The sequence below is a fragment of the Mobula hypostoma genome, chromosome 5, assembly GCF_963921235.1.
Source record: "Mobula hypostoma chromosome 5, sMobHyp1.1, whole genome shotgun sequence".
NCBI classification, from domain to species: Eukaryota; Metazoa; Chordata; class Chondrichthyes; order Myliobatiformes; family Myliobatidae; genus Mobula; species Mobula hypostoma.
Window position 1 is genome coordinate 137394374 of NC_086101.1, and position 27095 is coordinate 137421468.

Sequence of the window (27095 nt, forward strand, 5' to 3'; positions counted from 1 at the left end):
CTGCTCACTCTCTGCACTTCTGTTCCCACTATGAGGATTGGTATGTGTTCCTTCATCTTACCCTTCCTGAAGTCCACAATCAGTTTTTTCATCTTACTGACATTGAGTGCCAATTTGTTGCTGTAGCACCACTAGTTGGCATAACTCACTCCTGTATGCCCTCTTGTCACCACCCTGAGATTCTACCAACAATGGTTATATCATCAGCAAATTTATAGATGGTATTTGAGCTATGCCTAGCCACACACTCATGGGTATATAGAGAGTAGAGCCGTGGGCTAAGCACACATTCCTAAGGTGCACCAGTGTTGATTGTTAGCGAGGAGGAGATGTTATCACCAATCTGCACAGATTATGGTCTTCTGGTTAGGAAGTCAAGGACCTAATTGCAGAGGGAGGTACAGAGGCCCAGGTTCTGCAACTTCTCAATCAGGATTGTGGGAATGACAGTACTAAATGTTGAGCTATAGTCGATGAACAGCATCCTGATAGTGGTGTTTGTGTTGTCCAGGTGGTCTAAATCCACATGGAGAGTCATTGAGATTGTGTCTGCTATTGACCTATTGTGGCAATAGGCAAATTGCAACAGATCCAGGTCCTTACTGAGGCAGGAGTTCAGTCTAGTCATGACCAACCTCTCAAAGCATTTCATCACTGTCGATGTGAGTGCTACCGGGCGATAGTCATTAAGGCAGCTCACATTATTCTTCTTAGGCACTGGTATAATTGTTCCCTTCCACCTCTACCAATGAGAGGTTGAAAATGTCCTTGTATACTCCTGCCAGTTAGTTTACCAGGTAATCCATCCGGACCTTCTGTCACGATCCCGACCATTAATTCCTCTTATTCTCCTAATTCCCTTTTCCCCGTGTTCTCCTGGGCTTCTTGATTGTGGCACCTGATTCTCATCTAAACCTGCTGCATAAAAACCCTGGCTTTGCACCCACACGTGGGCAGACCGTTCTGTTGCAATGGAACGAGGCGAACGCAAACGCAGGACACAGGCACGGAGGTAGAGTAATCTAAAGTGTTTATTAACGACTACAGGGAAGGCCGGGAAGCGAGGACTAGGCAGACGAAAGCTGAGGAGCGAGGAAGGCTTGACCGGGGATCGAACCCGGGTCGCTACAATGGAAACGCGGTGTTTAACCACTGAACCAAGGGAGAGTGTAGGCGGGCAGAATAACAAGGCAGTACAGGGATGCAGACCAGGGTGCGAGCAAGGCTTGAGGAGAACAGCAGGCGGAAGGACGAACGTGAAGACAGGCGGCATGCAATGCTCCTATTAACACGGAGAGACAGAGTTAACACAGGCAAACAGCGCGGAAACAGAACTTTAAATACACAATTCTTAGCAGTCAAGAGACAGAGTTAACACAGGCAAACAGCGCGGAACAGAATTCAGAATACACAATTCCAAGTGGTCGAGAGACACGAATTAACACAGGCAAACCGCGTGGGTGAATGGAGGAGCAGGAGGCAGGCAAAATTTTTCTTGACACGGAGTGTTACATGGAAAGGCAAACGGTAGACAATACTCTTCATGACACAAACAACTCTCCTGTCTCATGATCCTCTCATATCCCTTTTGCCTATCACCTGTCCAGCTCTTGCCTCCATCCCTCCCCCTCCTGTCTTCTCCTATCATTTTGGATCTCGCCCTCCCCCTCCCACTTTCAAATCTCTTACTAACTCTTCCTTCAGTTAGTCCTGACGAAGGGTCTCGGCCTGAAACGTCGACTGTACCTCTTCCTAGAGATGCTGCCTGGCCTGCTGCGTTCACCAGCAACTTTGATGTGTGTTACTCTTCATGACACAGGGCGTTGCTGGAGCTGAATGGCAAACAGGAGTCAGGCAGCAGGCAACACTTATCTTGACACAGAACGTAGAAAGGCTAGCGGCAGACAATACTTTTCTTAACATGGAGAGACGGAGTTACACAGGTAAACCTCGGTACCGAAGTGAAACGTAGAATACTGATCTTGACACGGAGAGACGGAGTTACACAGGTAAACCTCGGTACCGAAGTGAAACGTAGAATACTGATCTTGACACGGAGAGACAGAGTTTCACAGGTAAACCTCGGTACTGTAGTAAAATTTAGAATACACCATTCTAAGCTGCTGGGAACGTGAATTACCGCACTGACTCTAGTGACACTCTGGCCAGATTAGACCCAGTGCACACAAGCACTATCCTGCACTTCGCCAGCCAGAGTTCCCCACTGGAACCCCGTCCAGAGAGCAGCTTGAAGGTTTGAAGAAAGTGACTCAGATCTCCCAGGTATCAAATGAGAAAATTGTGCCATTACAAAGACGATTAGAAGAAGCCAATGTTTTGTTACGAACTGAATCATACTTTAGAGCAAGGATTAAGGGACTGTCGCCATTTGACAAGGTAGGGGGTGGTATGACATGGTGTATTACAACATGCAGCTTTGATATTGATGTTGGTTTGCTTTCTCAAGAAAATTCTACAATTGGTCAAAAAGCCTTGACTGACAAAATTGTGTCTGTGTTGCCCGCACCGGTTGCAACCATATCAAATTCAGGGTCTGGTATTCATACACATATTCCCTGTTGTACAATGATTGGTAAAACGTGCTATTGAAACTAGAAAATTGACAAACCTTCTTAAGGATGGTAAAGATTTGATGGATGAAAGTGTTTTGAAATGTTATACGCAGCAGTGAGAAGATTACAGGTTTTCTAGTATAAGTGTTGAATGGAATTTGTGCCTACCTCAATCGACATTGAGTCCACCATGAGTGTGATGAAAGTACCCAGAATGAGCCGGCTCGTAAATGTGAACAAGTACTTATTGAGAAACATCTAGAAATTTTTCATACGGAATTCCAGAACTTATTAGATACTGATAGAAATGAGGACTTGGATAAAAGTATAATTTAGTGTCTTGAATCCAAGATGGCCTTGGGGAGCTGAAGAAACTTCTAGAAACACATACCCATAACCAGGACTTGGCTGCCATTGAGAGTGTGGAGAGGCTGCACTGAATGATCCCAGGATGTATGTACAGACAATTCTGGATGTTCATAAGAAGTGTAATGCATTAGTCTGTCAGCCCGTGTAACTCCATCTCTCCATGTTAAGAAAAGTATTGTCTGCCACTTGCCTTTCTATGCTCCGTGTCAAGATAAGTGTTGTTGCCTGCCACCTGTCCCCTGTTTGCCGGTCAGCTCCAGTAATGCCCTGTGTCATGAAGAGTATTGTCTGCCGTTTGCCTTTCCATTTAACTCTCTGTGTCACAGGGTCATCAGGTGCAGCAGGGATCTTCACAGCTGTAGTTGTATTCTCCCTTTCAAGTTAAAGTTTAGGGGTCGGGACTCGCATGGCCAGCTTGTCTGCCCTTGGAGGCCGGACTGGGTCTCCTGAAGGCTCCAGGTTACCCTGAACAAAAATCTGCCTCCTCGTCAGCCTCTAGTCCAAGTAAGAATTCTAGCTTTACTCCCCTAAGGGACATTGGGAAACCAGATGATTTTTGACAATGATCTAGTGGTTTCAGTGAGCACAATTGGTTACCCTAGCAATTGTTTTCCAGATTGTTAACTGATTTTAAAATCTACAGCATCCACATGAACTATTATGTGTTTCTAGATTGATAGTCCAGTTCTGTGGATTCCTCTTCCTCATATGCTGCCCCCTCTATGTGTTGCAGCAGAAGGAACTGTCGGAATTCTTCCAGTACTGTTATAATTGTTTTGGTAAGGATACTTTCCACTACAAGGTATCTTATTTTCATTTGCAGTTTCCCCTTCAACATAGTTGACGGGGTGTTCTCAACCACGTCTGTTCCACATCCCACACTTGTGCTGTTACATGTCTCCTTCCATCCGGATTAAGCACAGAGTTTCCCTTCCGATTCCATCTGCCTTCGCATCGGTAGTTAGGTCACGACATCTAACCAATACCCACTCGGACCCCAGACGAGTATGTAGGCTGGCATTCTGAGGAGACAACACCCTCAAATGCACACTGATGACGGCTTCTCGATTAGAGCTGAAACTTCTGCAAACACTTTGCCAAGCTCAGTGAACTTCCAAATAGCCAGCCCAAGCTACCAATATTCCGCAAGATTTCATTGCATTCCCGTGTCATTGTCTATTGGTCATGTGGCTGAACTTTAACATCTTTTTATTGGCTCTGCTCCAGGCCGGCAACCATTTATTGCCCTCTCCCAGCAAGTGACAATCAGTAATTTATGACTCTCTGTTGTCAATCAGCAACCAGCTTGGATTACACAGAACAGGTTAAGACCCCAAAAGTCACAGGCCTGCATGTTATATCCAACCAAAGCAAACCTCATAAATAATTAGGGGAATGATCCCTAGTTCAGCAGATTCCCCGAGGCATCATTGTGTCTACCGTAAGACACTAATTGACTTTAATTCACAAAACAGAGAATACAGTCTCTTCATAAAATGGCAGCTTCCATCTCCTCCTTCATGGCAAGAACAAAGGCAATTGGTCTGGCTGCTGTCACTCTCCTTGATTCATTCAAATTCACTGACTTGTAGACTGTAGTTTTTTTGGCCAACATGGCATACACACTATTTTTTGACCATCTTGTTCTTGTGTCTTCACTAAGATCATGACCTCTTTCTGCTCAAGAACAGGCAAGTCACAGAGGACCACCATGAGAATCTTAAAGGGCTCTTAAGATAAAAGCAAAGATGTCAATAAACCATCTATAAAGACAAACTGCATCATTTCAGTAAGAAAGTAATGGAAAATAATGGATGTGTTTATTCTCTGCATTTGGGATCAAGTACGAAGTTACGACGAAGTCCAAAGATGCCATGTAACTGAGTTGTTGCTGCAGGACTGAATGAGTGTCTGTAGGCCAAGCCTTGCTGAAGGGTAGGACATCTTAGACCAAGGTCCTTTTGCATAAAGCAGACAAGAAACTGGTGAAGGAACTCAGCAAGTCCTGCAGTATCAATGGGCGTAAAGGAATAAGCAATGCTTCATGTTCAGACCCAGCAGCAGGACTGACACATGGTCTCAAGCCAAAACATCAACTACCCCTTTGCCTCTACAGATGACCCACTGAGCTTCTCAGCTGTTTGCCTTTGCTCCAGATTCCAGCATCAGCATTCTCCTCTGTCTGTCTCTCTTTCGTCTGAATCCTTGCAGGACCATTCTATTCAATAGCATGCTTGCACTGCGTAGAGGTGCAGGGCAGTCAAGTCACAGTGAGGCCCACAGGGTGCTTGGAACCTCAGTGTATCTCCTTTTCAGACGACATCCAAGAGGGAAAAGAGGAAACAGTGATAATGGAAATAATGTGAAAACCAAATTATGTGTAGGTGCTGGAAACCGAAAAAACATAGAATACTAGAAATACACATCAGATCGGACAGCACCTGTGAAAAACAGAGTGCAACCCCTTTTCCAGAGGTTGAAAGGAAAGAAAAGTTTATTAGGCTGCGGGAAGACTGGAGGACAAGTGGTGACTGATAGTGTAAAAGCCCGGGTGGCTCTGGTCACTGAAAATTGTTTCTGTGTTGAAGAGGTCCGCTGACATTTCAGGTTAGTTACCTGAGCCCTTGGGGTATTGCCCACTAAGAGTAATTTTCCACTTTCTTGCCCTTCCCCCATCCGGATGATGCCTTCAGTAACCAAACCTCTCAGGTGTACCCACTGACTGAGAACTCAGAACACTCTCAGTTGAAGAATTTGAGACATCCCAAGGTGGACTGTAGAAAGTTCCAGATATCCAGTTCTCAAATCATTCAAGTTAAAAATCCTTTGTGCACTTGGCCATCAGACCCCACAACACAAGTGATAATAGGAATTGATGTACAAATAAGGCAATCTGAGATAAATACTTGGGAAGCTCCTTCAATCATGTCTTGTAACTTCAATCCTCCCCCTCCCCTCCCTAGCTCAATCTGCTCATTATCTTAAAACACTTCCCCTCCCCCTTCAGATCATCTGATACTCTGCCCCTGTTTCTCTCTCTCCACTTTACACTGGCGAGCTTACCTCTCCACTATCAGGACTTCGACCCAAAAAATCAACTACCCCCCCGCCCCAACCCCCAGTTGCTCCAGATGTCAGCATCTGTGTCTCCTGTTCCCCCAGTGTCATTGCTGAGCCTGCTTTCATGGTTTCTGTTCCTTTGATAAAATGCAGTTTATTTTAACAACGACAAGTGAGTGGTTTGCACACACGGATTTCCCCAAGGCTCAGTACGGTGACTCACCGCTGTAACTTGGTTTTAATTGTCAGCTCCTCCTCACAAGGCAGCTACACCGTCTGGTGATTGACACATACCACGTGAGCACCCTGTGCTGAGTCTGCATGACTAGGCAAAAAATCTTAACTGCTCCATCTTCAGCTCACCGTCTACGTTTGCCAGGTCTCCAGCTCTCCCTAAACCTCTCTGCTTCTCCACTACTTTGTGAAAGTTAATTTCATCGTCAGATGCACAGGAAGATAGGAATCAGAATCAGGTTTATTATCACTGACTTATATAGAACAGTACAGCACAGTACAGGCCCTTCATCCACAAATTATCACTGGCAGCCAAGCAGAAAAGACCTCTTTTATTCCCACTCACTGCCTCCAGCCTGTCAACCATCCCTCTATCCATACCAGTATCTTTCCTGTAACACCATAGCACTTTATCTTGTTAAGCATCTCCATCTACATCAACAGAGCTGTAGTGGAGCATGTATCAAGCTTCAAATTCCTTGGTGTCCACATTTCCGAGGATCTCACCTAGTCCCTGAACTCCTCCATCCTGATCAAAAAGGCTCAACAGCGCCTTTATTTCCTGAAATCAAGAAAGCTCACCTCTGTCCCAGGATACTGATGGACTTTTACCACTGTACCATTGAGAGCATACTGACCAACTGCATCTCAGTGTGGTATGGCAATTGTCCCGTATCGGACCACAAAGCACTCCAGCGTGTGGTGAAAACTGCTCAGCGGATTATTGGCACCTAATTGCCCACCACTGAGAACATCTACCATAAACGCTGCCTGGGCAGGGTGAAAAGCATCATCAGGGATGCACCTCACCCTAACCATGGACTTCTTACTCCCCTCCCATCCGGTAGGCGCTACAAGAGCCTCCGCTCCAGCACCAGCAGGCACAGGAAGAGCTTCTTCCCTGAGGCTGTGACCCTGCTGAACCTCACATCACAGTGCTAAGCAGTATTGCACCCATATTGTACTGTCTCAGTACTTTTATATCTGTGTGCTGTAGCACCTACTTTTTATTCGCAGTTATTTTGTAGATAACACTATCCTTTGCAGTTCTGGTCAGATGCTAATTGAATTTCATTGGCTTTGCATCTGAACTCGGCACAATGACAATAAAGTTGAACCTAATCTAATCTAATGTGTAGCACTTTGTCAAATGCCTTCTGATAATCCAAGTAAATGACATCCACTGCTTCTCATTTGTCCACTCTGTTTGTTACTTCCTCGAAGAACACTAACAGATTTGCCAGGCAAGATTTCCAATTACAGAAACCATGCTGAATTTGACTTATTTTATCATTAGTCTCTGAGTACCCTGAAATCTCATCCTCAATAAGAGACTTTGCCAACCACTGAAGTTGAGCCTTCCTTTCTTTTGCTTTCCTCCCTTCTTAAAGAGTGGAGTGACATTTGCGATCTTCCAGTCCTCCGGGACCATGCCAGAATCAAGTTTTGAAAGATTGTGACCAATGTGTCCATTATTTCTTCAGCAACCTCTGTCAGGTCTCTGGGATGTAGTCCATCTGGTCCAGATGACGTATCCACCTTAGGACCTTTTCAGTTTGCCTAGCACTTTTTCTTTTGTAATAGCAATGGCACTCACTCTTGCTCCCTGACACTCATAGACCTCTGGCACACTGCTGGTGTCTTCCACAGTGAAGACAGATGTAAAGTACCCATTAAGTTCATCTGCCATTTCTTTGTCCCCCATTGCTACCTCACCAGAATGATTTTCCAGTGGTCCAATATAAACTCTCACCTCCCTTTTTCTCTTTATAAACTGAAAAAACTTCTGGTATCCTGCTTTATATTATTGGCTAGTTTGTTCTCATATTTCATCTTTTCCCTTCTTATAGCTTTTTTGTTGCCTTTTGTTGTATTTTAAAAGCTTCCCAATCATCCAACTTCCCATTCAGTTTTGCTACCTTATATGCCCTTTCCTTGGCTTTTATGCAGTCCTTAATTTCCCTTGGCAACCATGGTTGCCTTCTCCCGCCATTTGAGAACAACTTCTTCTGTGGGATATATCTATCCTGTGCCTTGTGAACTATTCCCAGAAACTTCAACCACCTCTGCTGTGCCGTCATCCCCGCCAGTATCCTCCTCCAGTCCACCTGGGCAAGCTCCTCTCTCATGCTTCTGTATTCCCTTTATTCCATTGCAATACTGATATATGTGACCTATACTTCTCTCTCTCTCAAATTGCAGTATGAATTCAATCTTATTATGAACACTGCCTCCTAAGGGTTCCCTTACACTAAGCTGCCTAATAAGATCTGGGTTATTACACAACACCCAATCTACAATATCCTTTCCCCGAGTAGGCTCAAGCACAGGCTGCCCTAAGAAGCCATCTCATAGGCATTCAACAAATTTCCTCTCTTGCGATCTGACACCAACCTGATTTTCCCAATCCCCTTGCATATTGAAGTCCCCCATTACAATTGTGTCATTACCATTATTACATGCCTCTTCCAGCTCCCTTTGCAATCTCAACCCTATATCTTGGCTACTATTTGGAAGCCTATATATGATTCCCATAATGGTTTTTTTTAACCCTTGCAGTTTCTTAACTCTACTCACAAAGAGTCAATATTCTTTGACCCTATGTCACCTCTTTCTAAAGGTGTAATTCCATCTCTTACCAACAGAAATACACCACTGCCTATGCCTTGCTGCCTATTCTTTCGATACAAAGTATATCCTTTGATGTTAAGCTCCCAACTTTGGCCTTCCTTCAGCCACAACTCAGTGATGCCCACAACATTGAACTGACCAATCTCTAACTGCGCCACAGGTTGTCCACCTGATTCCAAATACGATGCACATTTAAGTACAGCACCTTCAGTCCTGCATTCTTCGCCCTTTTGAATTTTGTCTCTGTGGTACAATTTAACTCTTTGCTCTGTCTGCACTTGTACCCAATCATTGGCTTGTCCTTCCTTACATTCATGTTACATCCATCATCTGCTTGTAAACCTGCTAGCTCATCCTCAGCTCTGTCTTGCTTGAATTCTTCACCCGCGCATTTATCTGCCACCTCACTCCATTCCTATCCTCACTGTTACGTGGCACAGACAACAATCCCGAGATCCCTTGACGTCCTGCTTCTCAGCTTTCTTCCTAACTCCCTGTATTCTGTTTTCAGGACCTCCTCCCTTCTTCTACCTCTGTCGTTGGTACCAATATGCACCGTGACTTCTGGCTGCTCACCCTCCTTTTACAGGGTATTGTGGATATGGATAGTTCACAGGCCCTGGCACCTGGGAGGCAAACTACCATCTGTGATTCCTTTTTGCATCCACAGAATCGCCTACCTGTCCCCCGACTATTGAGACCCCTATCATTGCTGCCATCCTCTTCAGTTCCCTACCCTTCTGAACGACAAGGCCAGACTCAGCCCCAGAGGCACCGGCACTGTTGTTTCACCCAGGTAGGTCCCTCAAAATGGAGTATTGATTGTTGAGGGGACGGCCACAGGGGTGCTCTCCATTATCTGAACTTCTCCCTTCCCTCTCCTGACAGTTACCCATTTATCTATCTCCTGTATCCTTAGGGTGACTACCTCCCTGGAGCTCCTGTCTATCACGGCTTCACTTTCCCTAACAAGCCGAAGGTCATCGAGCTGCAGCTCCAGTTCCCTAATACGGTCTCTAAGGAGCTGCACCTCGATGCACGTGGTGCAGATGTGGCCATCGGGGAGGCTAGAAGTCTCCTGGAAATCCCACATCTGACATCCAGAACAGAACACTGGTCCTGTAGACATACCGCCCCCCCCCATTCTCTCTAGAGTTAATTCAGAATAAGAAATAAGGAATACACTACTTTTAAAGCATTACCTTGCCTCTGCCTGTTCTCACTGAAGCATTGTTGAGCCAAAGCCTTACTACTCTGCCTCAGACTACTCCGATGATGACCTCTCCCACGATGACAGCTCCGCTAGGTGCTACCTCTTCTTTATAAAGACCGGGTCTTTGCCGGACCTGCATGGAAACACTTCTGTTGCACCTGTGCAGTACTCCAATCAACAACACACGTCGAAAAACTTCCTGCTCTTTAAATTTCTTTGCTAGACCTACAAGGGAACGCTTTTGGCCCATGATATTGTGGCAACCCTTTAAACAATTCCAAGATCAATCCAATCATTGCCTATCACATATAGACCTTCATTTTTCCTTCTTCCATGTCCCTATAGAAGAGTCCCTTCAAAGTTCCTAATGCATCTGTCAGGCTGATCTGTCCTGCAGTCTCAGAGGGGAAAAAAGCTGAACCAATATCACAGCTGGATGACTGATACAGAAAGAAATCAAGTTATCTTGAGCTGTGGAGTTCAGTATTAAGTCCAAAATGCTGGAAAGGTTCCAGATGGAAGTTAAAGTGTAAATTATGGGGAATGGGAATTTCGCTGGGAGCTGATGTAGACTTGATGGACTGAACGGCCTCTGATATCCTGGAGAAACATGTTTAATTTACAAGCCAATGGGGAATCGGCTTTATTACTCACAGTTGCTCTCGCTAACAGTAATGGAGGAAAAGCAAACTTCCTCTTTCATCAGGAGGCGTGTTCCTCCACCCTTCCTGAGTATAAGTTACAGACCGCTTGGTAACCTCTGCATAACAGCAAGAGGTAAAACGAGGAAATGGTTGTGCTCGAACTTAAGAGTCAGGTAAGCTTGAAAGTAACTCTTCAGTGTCAGTATTCATTTTGTGCGAAAGATTTTGAAGGGTTATTTTAAACTAGTGATTTTAAGTTCCTCAGCCGTTTTCCTTAAACCGAGTAACTAACCACGTGATGTATTTCAATGAAAAGGGTGTGCTTGTTAATACGGGTTTGTAAAATGTTGCTTTCCAGCTTTAGTGTTAATTCATAGGAATGCCGTGCGTTTACTTTTTAAACATTGACTACAGAAAGCTGTGCGGGAAGTCTGTCCTGAGAATACTTCTGGATCACCTCCACCCCTCATGTTGTTCCTGTGCCTTTCTTTAAAATATTTGCATGTGAACTGGGTTTGTCAACGAGCTCCCACCATACAACTTTAAAATATAACAGGGCTTCCTAATAATCCTCGACTGAAGTAGTGCGCCATTTGAAGAGATGGCAGGTTCTGAGATTCCTTCCCGGATCTTCTGCTCTGACCTCATCCTTTCAAGTCTATCTTTCTCGCCGGCATTTGATGTCGTGCCGTAATATTTTGTTTCCTGACTCTGCGCGACTCTTTCTCTGGCGTTTTACTATGTTCAGGGCTCTTATGAATGAAAGAAGTGGTGGTTGAATTAACTTCCGACCACCCAGTTGTTTTGAAGAATGCAGATTCTCTTCCGCGGTCTGTACTTGCAGGTTTGTAGGGCTCTCCGTTTAAACTCTGTTGGCTTTTTACTGGTTGTTGCGTGTACTTTCACTCTCCATTTAAACAAAATTGTTGGATTATTGGGAATAGTTTACGGCAGTTCTTCTCCAAGCTTTAAACTTTATTTTTATTACAAGGATGGAAATTAACTTTACATGTAGCTTTAATGGCGCAAAACGTCCCAATAAACTTCCGGAAGTGATACGAAGAAAAAAAATTAAGATCGAGGGAACTAATTAGAATAGTAGCGGTTATTTTTTATTCTAACAGTAGGATTAAAAGCTGAAGGAGGGCCAGGGATATCTGAGGAAAATCTATTTTACATTTCGCCGGCATGAACTTGCCCGATGGTGTATTTTTCCACAGAGCGTTTTACTGTGGTTAATTACGAAAGAAGTGCAGTGGCTGGGTGTGGTGTAGAAGTGAAAACGTGTCTGATTGTGAAAATCATCACAGTTACGTTTCGCACTGCAAGACGACCTCCCATATATATATTTTCTTTGCTGATTCACAGAGGGTGGTTGGGTTACCTGCTGCGCCTCACTCTGACAATCTACCATGTTGGAATGTCTTTCGTAAAGAGACAGAAGATATCCGAGCAGCCCAGACTGTGAGACTAAATCTCACTCCCGATAGCAATCCATGTCATTTATGACGAGATCAGATATATCGAAAGGGTGCCTAAGACTTCTGCACAGTACTCTGGGAATTTTATGTATTGCATTGTACTGTGGCCGCGAATAAAAACAAAATTCAATGGTGATGAACTTGATTCTGATATGGGATCCGTTTCCTGGGGGTGGGAAGGGGGCAGGGAGAGGGCAAATCAACTTTGGGGAGAGGGGAGGGAGCAGGAAGCACCGGAGAGACATTCTGTAATGATCAATAAACCAATTGTTTGGACTCAACTAACCTTGCCTGCTGACTCCGGGATGAGTGTGTTGCACCCACGGCACTCCCCCAGCCCCTGACCCTCCTTCTCTGCCACGGTCCCTCACCCCTCCCACGAAGATCCGCCCTCGCCATTCCCGACATCCTTTCGTTTCGTCAGACATACAAACTCGCTCTCCGCTCCACAGTGACAAATACAGTACTGTGCAAAAGTCTTCGGCACCCTAGTCATATGTGTGGTATATATAACGCATATACTGTATCTATCTCGAATGAAACTGGTCAATATACCATTGGTTGCTTGGACTCAGTTCTTAACATTATATTTGAAATGTTTATTAATAAAATTATAGACATAAAATACAATTGGCGCAAGTATTTATTTCTATTTAGTGTTATCAGGCTAATATATTCATTGTCTTTAAACGAAAACATTTTTCAAAGTTATGTATTGGCTTAAAAAATGATTACAGGACAAATGGTGGATGACCAGCCAAGTATTACTAATGTGTGGATTTGATATTAAAGTGCCTATCTTCATCAGGAGACAAAAATCTTCTTGTTTCAGTTTCAGAGATGAACGTGGAATTCATTGTTTGCTGAAGGAGAATCTTCTCTTTCGGGTACTATTATCCCAAGTGACTAGTACCCTTTTAAGAAGTACATCACCCATTAACTTTGAAATTCACAGGATACACAGAGCCAAATATCGTAGCGAGCACCATCAGAATTTCTGGAACTCTTTGCTTTAATTTAACTAGAATAACCTGTTTTTGTTATCTTTCAGGGTGATTTCACCACCAAGCTTCAGGAGGGTGGCGACAAGTTAGTTGTCGTTGATTTCTTCGCGACTTGGTGTCAACCTTGTAAAATGATTAAACCAAAATTTGCTGTGAGTACTGGCAGATGAGAATTTGTGATTCACGGTATAATGTTGCTGAATGACAAAAGCTGCCTTTAACCCACAGACATTATCAATATGCTGCAATCTTGTGATAACTGTGCAGTACCCTTGGCTCTCTGTGAATTGATAGGAACTCAGCTAATTGTTGTTTAATGGCCCATTTGTACCAAATATTTGATCCTTGTGCATTTAGTTTATATCTTAGATGTCTCTTTTAATCTTTTTTAATCAGGAACTGTTCCTCACTCTTGTAGCAACAAGATTCCCGACATCCCACCTCTCCCGGAAGTTCTGGGAGTCTCCCACATATCAGTGGCTCCCTGATGCCCGCAAATTATATACAATATCCCAGAAATCAATTTTTTTGAGACCGAGAGCGACAACGAGAGCACGCTAGAGAGAGACCACGAGAGAGAGTGAGCGTGAGAGAGTGCACCCCATGGGAGAGTGTTCCCAAAGAAGAAAATATAACATACGTCACCCCAGACTACACTAAAATGTACCCCTGCCTAATAGGATTCAAAAATAATGACAGTGTTGCTCGCTGCACTGTTTGCAACAGTGACTTTTCTATTGCCCATGGTGAGTTAAGACTGTAAAAGACATGTTGAGGTGAGTTTAACAGGTGTCATTTGTTCATTGGCATAGCTAACGTTATTTAAACTAGTTGGCTAGCTGCTAAGGAGCTACTCTATTGCAGACATCCCACCTCTCCCGGAAGTTCCGGGAGTCTCTGGCAAATTGATGGTGCTCCCTCCCTGAAATGAGTTTTTGCAGGGTGGGATGTCTGAGATTCTATCACTGCAAGGATTGCTGCAGTACCTGGCTGATAGGGTGGTGTGATTTCTATTTTTCGTCGTTCGTGAATTGTGGATGCTGTCAGAAATGCCAGCATTTATTGTTCATCTTTACTTGCCCCTGAACTGAGGTGGAAGTTAAAAGCCAAGAGTTTCATCTTGGTTGGACTTCCATAGTTTGATTGTTTTCGCTCCCAGCACTTGATTAGTTTAATTACTTGAATTCAAATGTCCCAGGTTCCATGTTATGATTCGCTCTCCTGTCTCCCAATCAATGGTCCAGGAATACTGGCTGCTGGTTCAGTAATTTCACTACAGTAACAAGATCTGTGCATATATTAGATACTGGAAATACTGTTGTGGTCAATCAGATTATAGAATCATAGAAAACCTACAGTAAAATACAGGTCCTTTGGCCCACAAAGCTGTCCTTATCTGAGAAATTACCTATGGTTACCCATATTCCTCTATTATAACTAAATAGGAGCAGGAATAGGCCCTTTGACCCCTCAAGCCTGTTTCACCATTCCGTATAGTCGTGGCTGATTTGACACAGGCCACCTCTCCTCTGTTGTGCCAGTACTCTAACGCCCACAAATCCCAAAACTTTGGAAAAATATGTCTACTTGCAATCTAAATCCCTCCCTATTTTACTGTCCACCACTTTTAAACTCCAGAGAATACAGATCTGTACACATCTGCAGGTGTTGGCAACACTGTTCATGGGGGAAATAGCATTAAGCTGGAAAGTGTGCAAGAAGATTTATGAGAATATTGCCTGGACTTGAGGATCTGAGCTGTAGAGAGAGGATGGGCCAGGGTTTTATTCATTTAGCAGAGGAGACTGAGCGGCAACCTTTTACCTAACTGATGGGCGTAGGTAGGGTTTCCTTTCTAGAGAAAGGGATCAAGAACATGAGGGCATAGTTTAAGGAGAGAGGGAAAAGATTTAAAAGGGACCCATGGGGAAAATTCTTAAGACAGAGAGAGGTGAGTATATGGAAGGACCAGCCAGAGGAGATTATTGTTCTTGCTGAGATTCCTTGCCTGCTCACCTTTCCCCACATCCCAGACGTACAATCTGGTAGGTTAGTTGTCCACTGTAAATTATCCTTGATGGAAATGTAAATGGGAGATTGGTTGAAATGTGGGCAGCATCAAAATGGGATTAACGTTATAGATAATTGGTGTGGGCCGAAAGGTATGTTTCTATGGCGTTTGACATGACAACACAAATTGCTTTTGAAACATGGTCAGGCAGCATCTGTGGAGGGAAATACATGATATTTTCTCTTGAGGCTCTTGATCTGGACTAGCACGAGGCTATACAGCTGGTAGAAACGTGAAGGGAAAGGGTGGAGCAGGAGCTGGAGGTGATAAGCAGATAAGGGAGAGGGGAGAGTGGTAGTGATGTCAGAAGATGGGCAGTGATAGGTGGAAGTGGAAAGGGCTCACAAAGGTGGAATCTGACGGAGTGGTGGAGCATGGGATAAAGATGGGGGGTGGAGGGGGGTCACCCAGTGGGATGAGTGTACAAATGTTGGGCAGATGGAGATGCTGGGGGCTGGGAAAGTGAGGTAATGGAGACCATGAGGAGGGAGAAAAGACAAAAGATGGGGGCAGGACAGAAGGGAATCTGGGAATTTGATATGCAAAGCATCACATTCACAACTGTCCAGGCAGAAAATGAAGGCTTGACTCTATGGGTAATGGTTAACGTAACTTAAGCAGATAGTTTTCCTAATGTTTTTTTCCCATGGTATGATGGGACCTTGTACTGAGTGATCAGCTGGCCCACCTTAGAAGACTGAGCAACACACATGAAATGCTGGAGGAACTCAACAGACCAGGCAGCATCAATGGATAAAAGTACAGTCGATGTTTCAGGCTGAAACCCTTTGGCAGGACTGAAGAAAAAAGCTGAGGAGTAGATTTGAAGAGTGGGGGGAGGGGAGAGAGAAACACCAGGTAAAAACTGAAACTTGGAGGGCGAGGGATGAAGCAAAGAGCTAGAAAGTTGATTAGTGAAAGTAACAGAAGGCCATGGAAGAAAGAAGAAAGGGTGGGGGAAAGAAGAGAGGGATGAGATGGGCGGAGAATAGGAAGTGAAATTAAAATGGGTGGCCACTGAGAGATCACGCTTCTCCTGGTGGACGGAGCATAGATGACATTTTCCATTCATGGCCTCCTCCAATGTCGGTATAAAGCCACACCTAGACTGGAGGAACAACACCTTGTATTCCATTTGGGTAGCCTCCAACCTAATGGCATGAACATCGATTTCTCAAACTTCCAGTAATGTCTCCACCAACCCCCCTCCCTCACCATTTCCCACCCCCTTGTCCCTCTCTCATGTTATCTCCTTGCCTGCCCTCCGCATCCCTCTGGTGCTCGTACCCCCTCCTCCTTTCAACTTTCTTCCATGGCCTTCTGACTCTTTCACAATCAACTTCCTAACTGTTGGTTTCATCCCTCCCCCTCCAAGTTTCAGCTCTCACCTGTTGTTTCTCTCTCCCTTCCCTCCCCCCTCCAATCTTTCAAATCTACTCCTCGGCTTTTCTTCCCCAGTCCTGCCAAAGGATTGCAGTCTAAAACATGGACTCTGCTGCCTGGCCTGCTGAGTTCCTCCAGCATTTTGTGCGTGTTGCTCGTATTTCCAGCACCTGCAGATTTTCTCTTGTTTGTCACTGTGGGGTGTGAATTGCTGGTGCTGGTGTACCCCTTGGGCAAATAAAATCAGTTTGGCCTGTGTGTGATTTGACCTACCAATGTCTCATCTGTTAAGTGTCAGTGTCAACCCCCAAAGGGTGTAAGTCAACCGTAACTAGTGATTGAAAGAAAACCACTATCAGTATTGCTTTTCATAGAATTTAGATTTCAAACAGTATTTCAGAACTGTAATTATTAAAGTAATTGATGTTAGTTTAAATGAGGGTGTTTCTGGAGACAAATATTTCTTATAAAAGGAATACATTTACTTTTCTTTCTAGGAATTTTCTGAAAAATATACAGATATGATTTTCTGTTCAATCGATGTGGATGAAGTTGAAGTAAGTTGGAGAATCTCTGCAAACTCTTGACTTTATTTGGATATGCATCACAAATATTAAAAATGGGAGACAAATTACTGTAGCTCCAATTCCTGGAGGTCAACGTAGAGTGAAATTCTGAAAGTATCAAACTCTGGGGTCATCACTCAGGGGGTGGGCCCTGTTTATTGAAAGGATGTAAGGGCTGTGGGGAAGTGTGATGTTCAGAGAGGGTTGAACTGGCTGGGACCCTTCAGAATCAGAATCAGGTTTAATATCACTGTCATATGGTGTGAAGTCTTGTCGTTTTGATGCAGCAGTGCAGTGCAATACAAAATTTTTTAAATCCTAAATTATAATAAGAAATATACAGTGGATTCCCATAAATTGGGCCATTGGTTAATGAGGGCAGCTGCTTATTGAACAACTGTTAAAGAACAAAAACTAATCAAGGAAAGTAGTCGGGATCACCTTTGTTTATCTACGACCCTACGCCACTTAGCCAGGACAGACCATTGACAAAAGGTTTTTAACTGGCTTCAGTCATGTACAGTTGTGTGGCCATTAGACACGAGAGAACATTAGAGAGAACAGTTTTTAAATAGAAACACACATAAAATGCTGGAGGAACTCAGAAGGCCTGGGAGCATCCATGGAAGTGTACCATACAGTCAACATTTCAGTTCAAGACCCTTCATCAGGGCTGGGAAAAGATATTGAGGAGTTCAGAGTAAGAAAGTAGGGGGAAGGAAGGAAGAACCACAAGGTGAAATGTGAAACTGGGAAGTGGGGGGAGGGAGCAGGTGAAGTAAAGAGCTGAGAAGTTGGTTGGTGAAAAAGATGCAGGGTTGGAGACGATGGAATCTGATAGGTGAGGACAGAAGGCCATGGAAGAAAGAAAAAGGGGGAGAAGCACCAGGGGAGATGATAAGGTGAGAGATGGGAATGGTGAAGAGTGAAGCACGGGACATCACCGAAAGTTCGAGAAATCAGTGTTCATGCCATCAGGTGGGAATACAAGTTGTTGCTCCTCCAACCTGAGTGCTGCCTCATCACAACAGTAGAGGACATCAGTCCTGATGAAGGGTCTCAGCCAAAAGCGTTGACTGTACTCTTTTCCATAGATGCTGCCTGGCCTGCTGAGTCCCGCCAGTACTTTTGTGTTTTACCTGGATTTCCAGCATTGCCTGAGTTTTTGAATAGTGTCAGTTGCATGTGTTAATATTTTTTTTAAAAAGGCAGTGATTTTTGTCACTGGTAGTTAGTGAGACATAAACATTAAGGCAATTCAGAACTGTTTTGCTCATTGCAGTTTCAAGCATTCAGGTTTGGAAATGTGAGGAACAGTTGGGAGTGAAAAGGAAATGATTTTGCTACTTCAGGTTAGGAATTGTGAAGCATTTGATGGTGTCTACAATCAGCCAAGGGAGGGAGGACTCCAAGTCAGACTGAACCACTGGGGTATGAAACTTCCTCTACCAGCATCTGGTTAAAATGAACAGTCTCCAGAGAACAAGATTGAGGACCAAAGGCTAAGATTGTAGTATTGGAGGGAAATGAGAAAATGCTGCACTCTGTGTTTCGTGGAGACCTGGCTTATGCCAGACACATTGGTAAGACCTAAGGGCTTTTCAATACACCAAATGGACTGGACTGCTGATTTTGAGAAGACAAAAGTTGGTGGGTGGGGGTCTGTGTTACATGATAAACTCTTTGTGGTGTTCAGGCACACCTGTCTTGTCGCACTCTTGCTCTCCTGACATGGAACATCTAGTGATTAAATGCCGACCATTCTATTTACCAGTAGAATTCTCCAAAATCCTAAAATGAAATGTACATATCGCCAAAGGCAGGTGTTAAGTAGACACTCGAGATACTGAGTACCACTGTCAGCAAACAAGAAACAGCCTATCCCAATGCCTTTCAAATCATTCTTGGGGACTTCAACAGGCTTGTTTGAAGAAATCTCTGCTTGAACATCATCAGTGTATCACCTGCAGCAACAGGGTCCCAACACACTCGACCACTGTCATACTACGATTAGGAACACCTGCAGTTCAATGCCAAGACCACATTTTGAGAAGTCTGATCACTTCTCTGTCCACCTCCTACCTGAATACAGAAGCTGAAAAGCGGGGCTCCAGAGTTAAGAACAACAAAGAAGTGCTCGCGGGAGGCAGGGGAGCGGCTACAGGATTGCTTCAAACTGACGGACTGGCCCAGGTTCAAGGACCCATCAGAGCATCTGAACGAAAACACCATGGGTGTCAGTAACTTCATAATCACAGGCGTAGACATGTGTGTCCCTACAAAATCAGCCAGTCTTCCCAAACCAGAAATCCTGGATGAACCATGAGATCTGCAATCTGCTGAGGACCAGATCAGAGGCATTCAGATCTGGTGACCCAGTTAAATACAAGAGATCGAAGTATGATCTTCAGAAAGCCATTTCACATGTGAAGTGGCAATTCCAGACCAAACCTGAATCTTTGTTCAACAGCTGCGGCAGGGCCTGAATGCTATCACCTCCTACAAAGTGTAACCAAGCGACATGTGTGACAACAAGTTTTCACTCCCAGATGAGCTCAATGCCTTTTCTGCTCACTTTGACCGACAAAACATGAAGTCACCTTCACCAACTCCCACAGCCCCCCGCTGACCCTGTAATTTCAGTTTCTGAGGCTGACGTGAGAGGGTCCTTCAGCAGAGTGAACGTATGAAATGCATTCAGCCCAGACATTGTAGCTGGCTGGGTACTAGAAATCTGTGCTGATCAACTGGCTGGAGTGTTCTATGATATATTTACCATCTTGCTTTGGCAGTTCGAGGTGCCCACCCGCTTCAAACAAGCTTCAGTTATACACTGGTGCCTAAGAAGAATGTGTTAACCTGATTCAATGGCCGTCATCCAGAAGCACTTGCTCTACATCAGCTGTGAGGAGTGCTCTGAGATTGGCAATGAAAGATATCAACTCCTGCCCAAGGAGTGTCTTGGATCCACTCCAATTTGCCTTGAGGCACAATAGGTCCACAGCAGATATCAGTTCATTGGCTCTTCACACAATCCTGAAAAATCTGGGAAGCAAAGATACATACAGAAGGATGCTCTTTATTGACTACAGCTCAGCATTCAATAATATTATCTGCTCAAAGCTTCAAGACCTTGGCCTCAATACCTCCTTGTGCAATTCAGTCTTTGGTTTCCTCATTTGTAGACCTGAGTTAGTTTGGGTTGGCAAAAACACCTCCTCCACGATCACCATCTGCACACAAAACTGTAGGTTAAGCCCCCTGCTCTACTCACTTGTGACTGTGAGGCTAAACACAGATCGAATGCTGATGACACCACTATCATTGGCCAAATCACAGATGGTGACGAATCTGCATATAGGAGGCAAATTGAAAATTTCGCTGATTGGTGCCACAGCAACTTCCCACTCAGTGTTAGCAAGACCAATAAATTAGTTATTGACTTCAGGAGGAGGAAACCAGGGGCCTATGAGCCTGCCCTCAATGGGGAATCATAGGTGGAGAGGGTCAGCAACTTTAAATTCTTCATGTGTTATCATTTTAGAGGATCTCTCCGGGTCCAGCATAAAAGTGCCATTATGAAAGAAAGCACAGCAGCACCTCTACTTTCTTAGTAGAGTGGCAGATGGAATACGGTGTCAGGAAGTGTACGGTCATGCACTTTGGTAGAAGGGATCAAAGCATAGACTATTTTCTGAATAGAGACAAAATTCAGGAATCAGAGCTGCAAAGGGACTTGGGAGTCCTCGGGCAGGACTCCCTAAAGATTAACTTGCAGGTTGAGTCTGTGGTGAGGAAGGCCAATGCGATGTTAGCTTTCATTTCACAAGGACTAGGATATAAAAGTAAGGATCTAATGTTGAGACTTTATAAAGTACCGGTGAGACCTCGCTTGGAGTATTGTGAACAGTTTTGGGCCTCTTATCTCAGAAAATATGTGCTGGTGTTGGAGAGGGTCCAAGAGGATATTCACAAGAAAGATCCCAGGAATGAAATGGTTATCACATGGGAGTGTTGATGGCACTGAGCCTGTACATGCTGGAGTTTACAAGAATGTTGAAGAATCTAATTCAAACCTATTGAATACTAAAAGGCTTAGATTGGATATTGAGGATGTTTCCTATGAGAAGAGAGGCGTCTAGACAGCACAGACTCGGAATAGAGTGACATCCATATATTCCTTCTATAAGGAATTTTTTTCATTGCCACAGACAGCTGTGCAGGCCAAGTCTTCAGGGAAATCGAAGGCCCTTTACCTTTCCCAACCAATTAGCTTCCCCCAGCATCTTCTAACTAATCCTCCCTCCCCATCCCCCTCTCTTTTTATTCTAGTATCTTCCCCATTCTTTTCCAGTCCCAAAGAAGGGTCTTGACCCAAAACGTTGACTATTTATTCATTTTCCTGAATGCTTCAGATCCAGATTTTGTGGTTAGTGCACGGCTTTTGTCTTGGGTATGTCTAGTACAGTACTGTGCAAAAGCCTTGGGCACATTAAAGTAGCTAGAATGCCCAAAACATTTGCACAGTACTGTAGTAATTTCATGTATTGCACTGTACTGCTACCACAAATTAAATCACGGCATGTGTGAATGATCATAAACCTGGTTTTGATATGGGTCTCTACTGTGGATTGAGAGTAGGCAGGGGTCAGGGAGAGAGAAATCAGGTTGGGGAAAAGGGGAAGGGAGCAGAAAGCACCAGAGACACATTCTGTAATGATCAATAAACCAATTGTTTGGAATTAAATTGCCTTGCCTGTCGTCTCAGGTCTGGGTGTGTCTGCTACCTATCCCACACACCACCTGCGGTGCTGCACCCTCACCATTCCCAACACTTTGCTCCCACCAGATTTACAAACTCGTTCCCCACTCCATGTTGTCAAATACAGTACTGTGCAAAAATCTTAGTGTTAGGGAAATTAATTTGCTATGGAATTTAAATTAAGGTTGGTCACTAATAAATTGGACATGGACTTCAAAGTGACTAGAGAATACCTTTAATCATGAATAAGGGAAATAATGACTCGTTAACAATGCAATTGTTAGTCTTCCAAAGAACAATAGTCGCAGCCTTTTTTATACATGCATGCACACACACACACAATGTCAATTACATGTCAGAGTTTAAAAAGTCAATCCTGTGCGTAGTATCAATTCCCACGAAAATGCCAGAGACTGTCTCTTTTCTGCGCACGACACACAGAGATGCGTTGTCAGAACATCCTTGAAACTAAGACATATTGCAAGCGTGCAGAATGGTGAGTCTTTATTTATGATAAAGAAGGTTCATTAAATTCTTAGATCCAGTAAGTCATTAAAGTACAAAAGTATAATTTGTTTTGTATGTTAGTAACAGACAGGTGAAGAAAAATCATACACACTCTGTAATTGTCAGAAACTTGACAGCCCACAGGGTCCTCCCTGCAAGTTATGATCATCATTGTCTCCATCTTGTTTACGCTGCTGTGTTATGCACTAAGATCGCACTAGGCAAATTGCTAATTAAAGGAAAGTGCAGGGTGTTAACAACTCAGATATTTTAACCATTTATTCAGAATTTTCTTCCACAATTAAGTCACGTAGCCTCATAGTGTACAGCAGTAGGCTAGAGGGCAGTATCACAATACACTGTTGCTCCAGGCATTAGGCAAGACAGACAGTATCGTCTTACAAAGGTATTCCCCCGACCCAGTTGGCCAAAATCCTCCACACTTAGGCACCCTATACGTCCCTAAGATATTTGCACAGTACTGCATGTTCTTGAAGGCACACTTCATTGTCTTGATGAAGTCAGTGACAACTCATTCAGATTCAAAGATGAGTCGCCGGATATTATCCCATCCACTCATTCAAAGCAGTCCTGTAAGCATTCCTTCACCTCCCTTGACCATACCTTCTTGGTGCTGTGGTCTTTCATCTCTGCCTATCCACTGGGAGCAGAAGTACATGAATGTTCTTTATTTATTATTCAACCAACATTTCTAAATCAGATTACTTGCTCATTTCCATGTTGTTTTGTGAGAGCTTGCTATGTGCATTCTGGCTGCTGTTCCCCATGTTACATCTTAATGGTTTTAAGAAAATGACCAAATGTAGCAAAGGGAAGGGGTTCTCAACTTTGTATTTTTCACTATGGACTGTATTGAAAACAGGGGCAGTCTTTTAAAAGGAATTAGAATGTTTATTGAATGAAATTACAGGCAACCAGGAACTGTGTGATGTTAAATTAGGTCAGATCACTAGCTAAATACTGATAGGCAAAATGTCTTGTTTCTGTGCTCTTTCCTATAATTCTACCAATGTCTTTCTTTTAGGAGGCAGCTCAGTCTAAAGACGTAACATCTTTGCCAACATTCATCATTTTTAAGTGTGGAAAAGAGGTACGATGCAATTTTAGTACTTAGAGCATATTTTCCGAATCACTCTCCTTTCACCTAAACATGTTGGGTGAATTCACAATGATGTATATTGGGGCAATTCCATGTGGGCGTTGGCAGTGTTATTTATCAGACTTTCAAAACTGTGGCTGGAAATTTACCTTTAGCTTTTTACACAGAATATCCAAGTCTGGATATGCTGTACATTGACTTAAGACAGAGTGAGGATATAATTGATAAACTGTTCAGATTAAGAAATATTTGAACTTGTGGTTCTGTGGATTATATAGCTGCATATAACTGGAAATAAAGATACTGAAGAGATAGATAGATATACTATAAAACCATGTTTACTAATAAAAAAGAAAATGAGTTGGTTGATTAAAAATAGCGGAATTGTCCAAATATAAAAGTTACAACATCTATAAAACTGAAAATAAAAAGTTCAGCAATTATTCAAAATATTGGACAACCTTTATCAAGTTAACTGAAAACGTAATAGTCAATGAGTGCAATAAGCACGACAAATTTAATTTTCAGATTTTCAGCACTAAGGTTAGATGGTCAGCACTAACATCATAAAAGGAATGTTAAAGATGACAACACACATTGGAAGAAGTGGGAGGTGACTTTCCAGAAGGAATGGTGTCTGATCAGCAGTCCATGATGTGCATAATTCTCTTGATTTTTGGAATTGGTAGTACAACTTTAAACTGGTGGAGAAACTGAGGAGACAGTAAATACTGACCACATTATTAAAATAATGCTAAATGGGTCTGTAACTGTCAAAAGAACTTCAATGAAAATTTCTCCAGAAACGAAAAATAACGTACAACAAAACTATGGTTTGTGGCAACGTTTGGTTTGGTGTGCAAATCTACTCTGCCCTTGACCTGGCATTCTCTGGAATAGCCCTGCCACCAAGAGGTTGAACCGATACAGGAATTCTAGGTGTGGTACGCTTGGGAGGACATCATATGGGAAAAATCACAAGAGGGAACCACGCTGAGGACGTCAGTATTGAGAGAGGAATGGTGGGTGCAAAAGTAACAGTGGAATGTTTGAGAAGACACTATCTTCAAAGATGATGGTCCTTGGTTTGTAGGCTGTGGCCCACATTGAGTTGTGTGATGTATTCTCTTTGAAGTGCCACACGAGACAAACGTAACAGTTTTCTCCCGTTAGTACCATGGTCTCATTTAACCTGTTGATTAATCAGTGTTGTATTTCCAGGTAAAAAGGATAGTAGGATCGAACGTGACTGGCCTGGAGTCTGCAATAAAGGAAGTCAGAGAGATGTAACATGGGGCACATGTTCAGTGCCAACGCCCTATGCAATGAGTTTGTACATCCTCCCCGTGGAATATGTGGGTTTTCTCCGGCTACTGCAGTTCAAAGGTGTAATGCTTAGTAGGTTAATAATTCCAGTGATCCTTTGCTGATGCCCTGTTCCTTCAGCAACTGTCCCTTCAGCAACTGTCCCTTTTATGAAAGGTATTGGAGCAAAATGGAAGAAATTAATTGACATTGATGTATTCCAGGATGTAAAATAATAAAAATGGTGCTCCATGATGGCATTTCCTAGGTATTGTGAACAATGATATTGAATATTGTATAATTAAATCCCTGATTGTTTGATTTTCCTCTTGTCGAAGTCGAGTTTATTGTCATATGCACAAATACATGTCTGACCAGGTACAATGAAAATCTTACAGCAACATCACAGGCACGAGCATCATATGAGCAGCGTTCACAAGAAAGAACACAATTATTATTTAATTTTAATGCAAAGTGATCATAGTGTTGCTAGACTCTATGATTTGTGTTGGGGTTGTGCTGGTTGGTTGAAGAACCGAAAGGTTGAAGGGAAGTAGCTCTTCTTCACTGATAAAGGAGTGTAGGAACTTTCCATCTAACTGACATTAGAAGCACACAGAGGGAGTCCCTCTGATCATTCACGATGGAACTGGAGACTTAACACGCAAAGTTTCCTCTCTTACATAAACACACATGCAAGCACACGCACCACTTTTATATCTGTCAGTTCAGCTCTCCATGTTTGTGATTCCTCATGTTCCCATGTACCACTGACCTGAACAAATCCAAGTGTGAGTACTAATTTATAATTAACTTACAAATAACTTACCCTGCTAAGATCGCTGGCCACACGCTGGGTCAGAAAGGTAACCCACTTCTGACACCAAATGTTATTGCGTGAATGTAGTCATCGGAGAAAATTACTGGTAGATAAAAAGCAGCTTCTTTATTCGACAAAACAAGCTACAGCAGGCATCATATGCAGATGCTTTTAGTCGAAAGGTCTGCTGGCCCAACGTGGGCTTGATACTTTATGTGCCAAACATAAAAGGACAATCCATATTTACAATGTATGGACAATGCTTTCTTTGAAACTGCATACAACCTTCACACCTCCTGATTCACATCCCCACCACAGACATCCAAGTGAATTTTAATCAGCATTGTCTGCACTGAGATTCACAGATTTAAGGAACCCATTGTTCAGAGCTGCACTGCCACCCTAATCCACAATACATTTTCAGATGTGAAGACTGGTAGCCAAAGTCTATTGTTAAATGTATATGTCCTTAACCCAAAAATCACTCTAAAACACCTCTCCCAAAATGGATCCACTAGCTCCTACTCCAGTCCCTCCCTCTTATTTTATTTTCTTCTTTCTTTTAATAACTGTTTGATAAAGCTGAAGTTGGTAAATATATTATCTTTATAATTGTATGTGGTGTATGATCGGTTATTTCTTGCTGACCGATAATTGTGTATGGGCAGTATTTACACAGCATTCATTCAAATTGAGGTCAGCCAAAAGAGCCAAAGCATAAAGACCTGACCCCAGCAACCATAGGTCTTTGGGTCATTGATGGCTCGCAAGCCAACAGACCCAACGACAAGGGAGGCATTGTAGATACATTGTAAGTATAGAATAATCCATTGATCTTTAGCATACAAAATGTCATGTAGTTTTGGGTCAAACAGGCCTCTTCCACTGAGAGTGTCTCATTTGTTGAATAAAACACTTGTGTATCCATTAGCTTCAGTGTCTCTCCAGTGACTTTCTTCACATTACAACACCTACCCCAGACCTTCTCCCATCCAGATCTCTACATGGCCCCTTGGCACCTCAAGACAGCCTCCAATGCTTGAAAATATGGCCTCTTCTCCTGAACCCTGTGATCATAGTCACATTTACCCATATTTTCTTGTGCCTGTAGTACACTGGTTCCCAATCTCTCAAAAAAATACATTCATCACTTTGTCATTGCCCATGAATAGCCTTGGACCACTCTATTTTTAAATCACTGCTATACCTAATCAAATGCTGTTTTTTTTTTGTGTGGCCTCTGCCTCTCCTGTCTCATCAGCCTCAGATACTTAAATCCTGTTTTCTGAACCCTTTCCAGCTTCTTCACCCTCTTGGAAGAGTTATTTTTGGTTCACTACTCCTAATCTCCT

General features: G+C 43.3%; 1 protein-coding gene across 1 annotated transcript; it reads left to right on the forward strand.

Moving 5' to 3' along the window:
* The first annotated feature begins 10759 nt into the window (after positions 1–10759).
* LOC134347015 (uncharacterized) lies at positions 10760–25248 on the forward strand. The gene is made up of 5 exons (XM_063048995.1): positions 10760–10897; positions 13257–13361; positions 17161–17220; positions 23544–23609; positions 24840–25248. The coding sequence occupies exons 1-5, from the start codon at positions 10871–10873 to the stop codon at positions 24906–24908; spliced, it is 327 nt and encodes a 108-aa protein (XP_062905065.1). The 5' UTR covers positions 10760–10870; the 3' UTR covers positions 24909–25248.
* The last annotated feature ends 1847 nt before the right edge of the window (positions 25249–27095 follow it).

Coding starts and splice junctions, on each gene's coding strand:
- LOC134347015 (XM_063048995.1), top strand. CDS start 10,871: ATGGTTGTGCTCGAACTTAAGAGTCAG. Junction 10,898..13,256: donor TGCTCGAACTTAAGAGTCAG/GTAAGCTTGAAA, acceptor GTTATCTTTCAG/GGTGATTTCACCACCAAGCT. Junction 13,362..17,160: donor TGATTAAACCAAAATTTGCT/GTGAGTACTGGC, acceptor TTTTCTTTCTAG/GAATTTTCTGAAAAATATAC.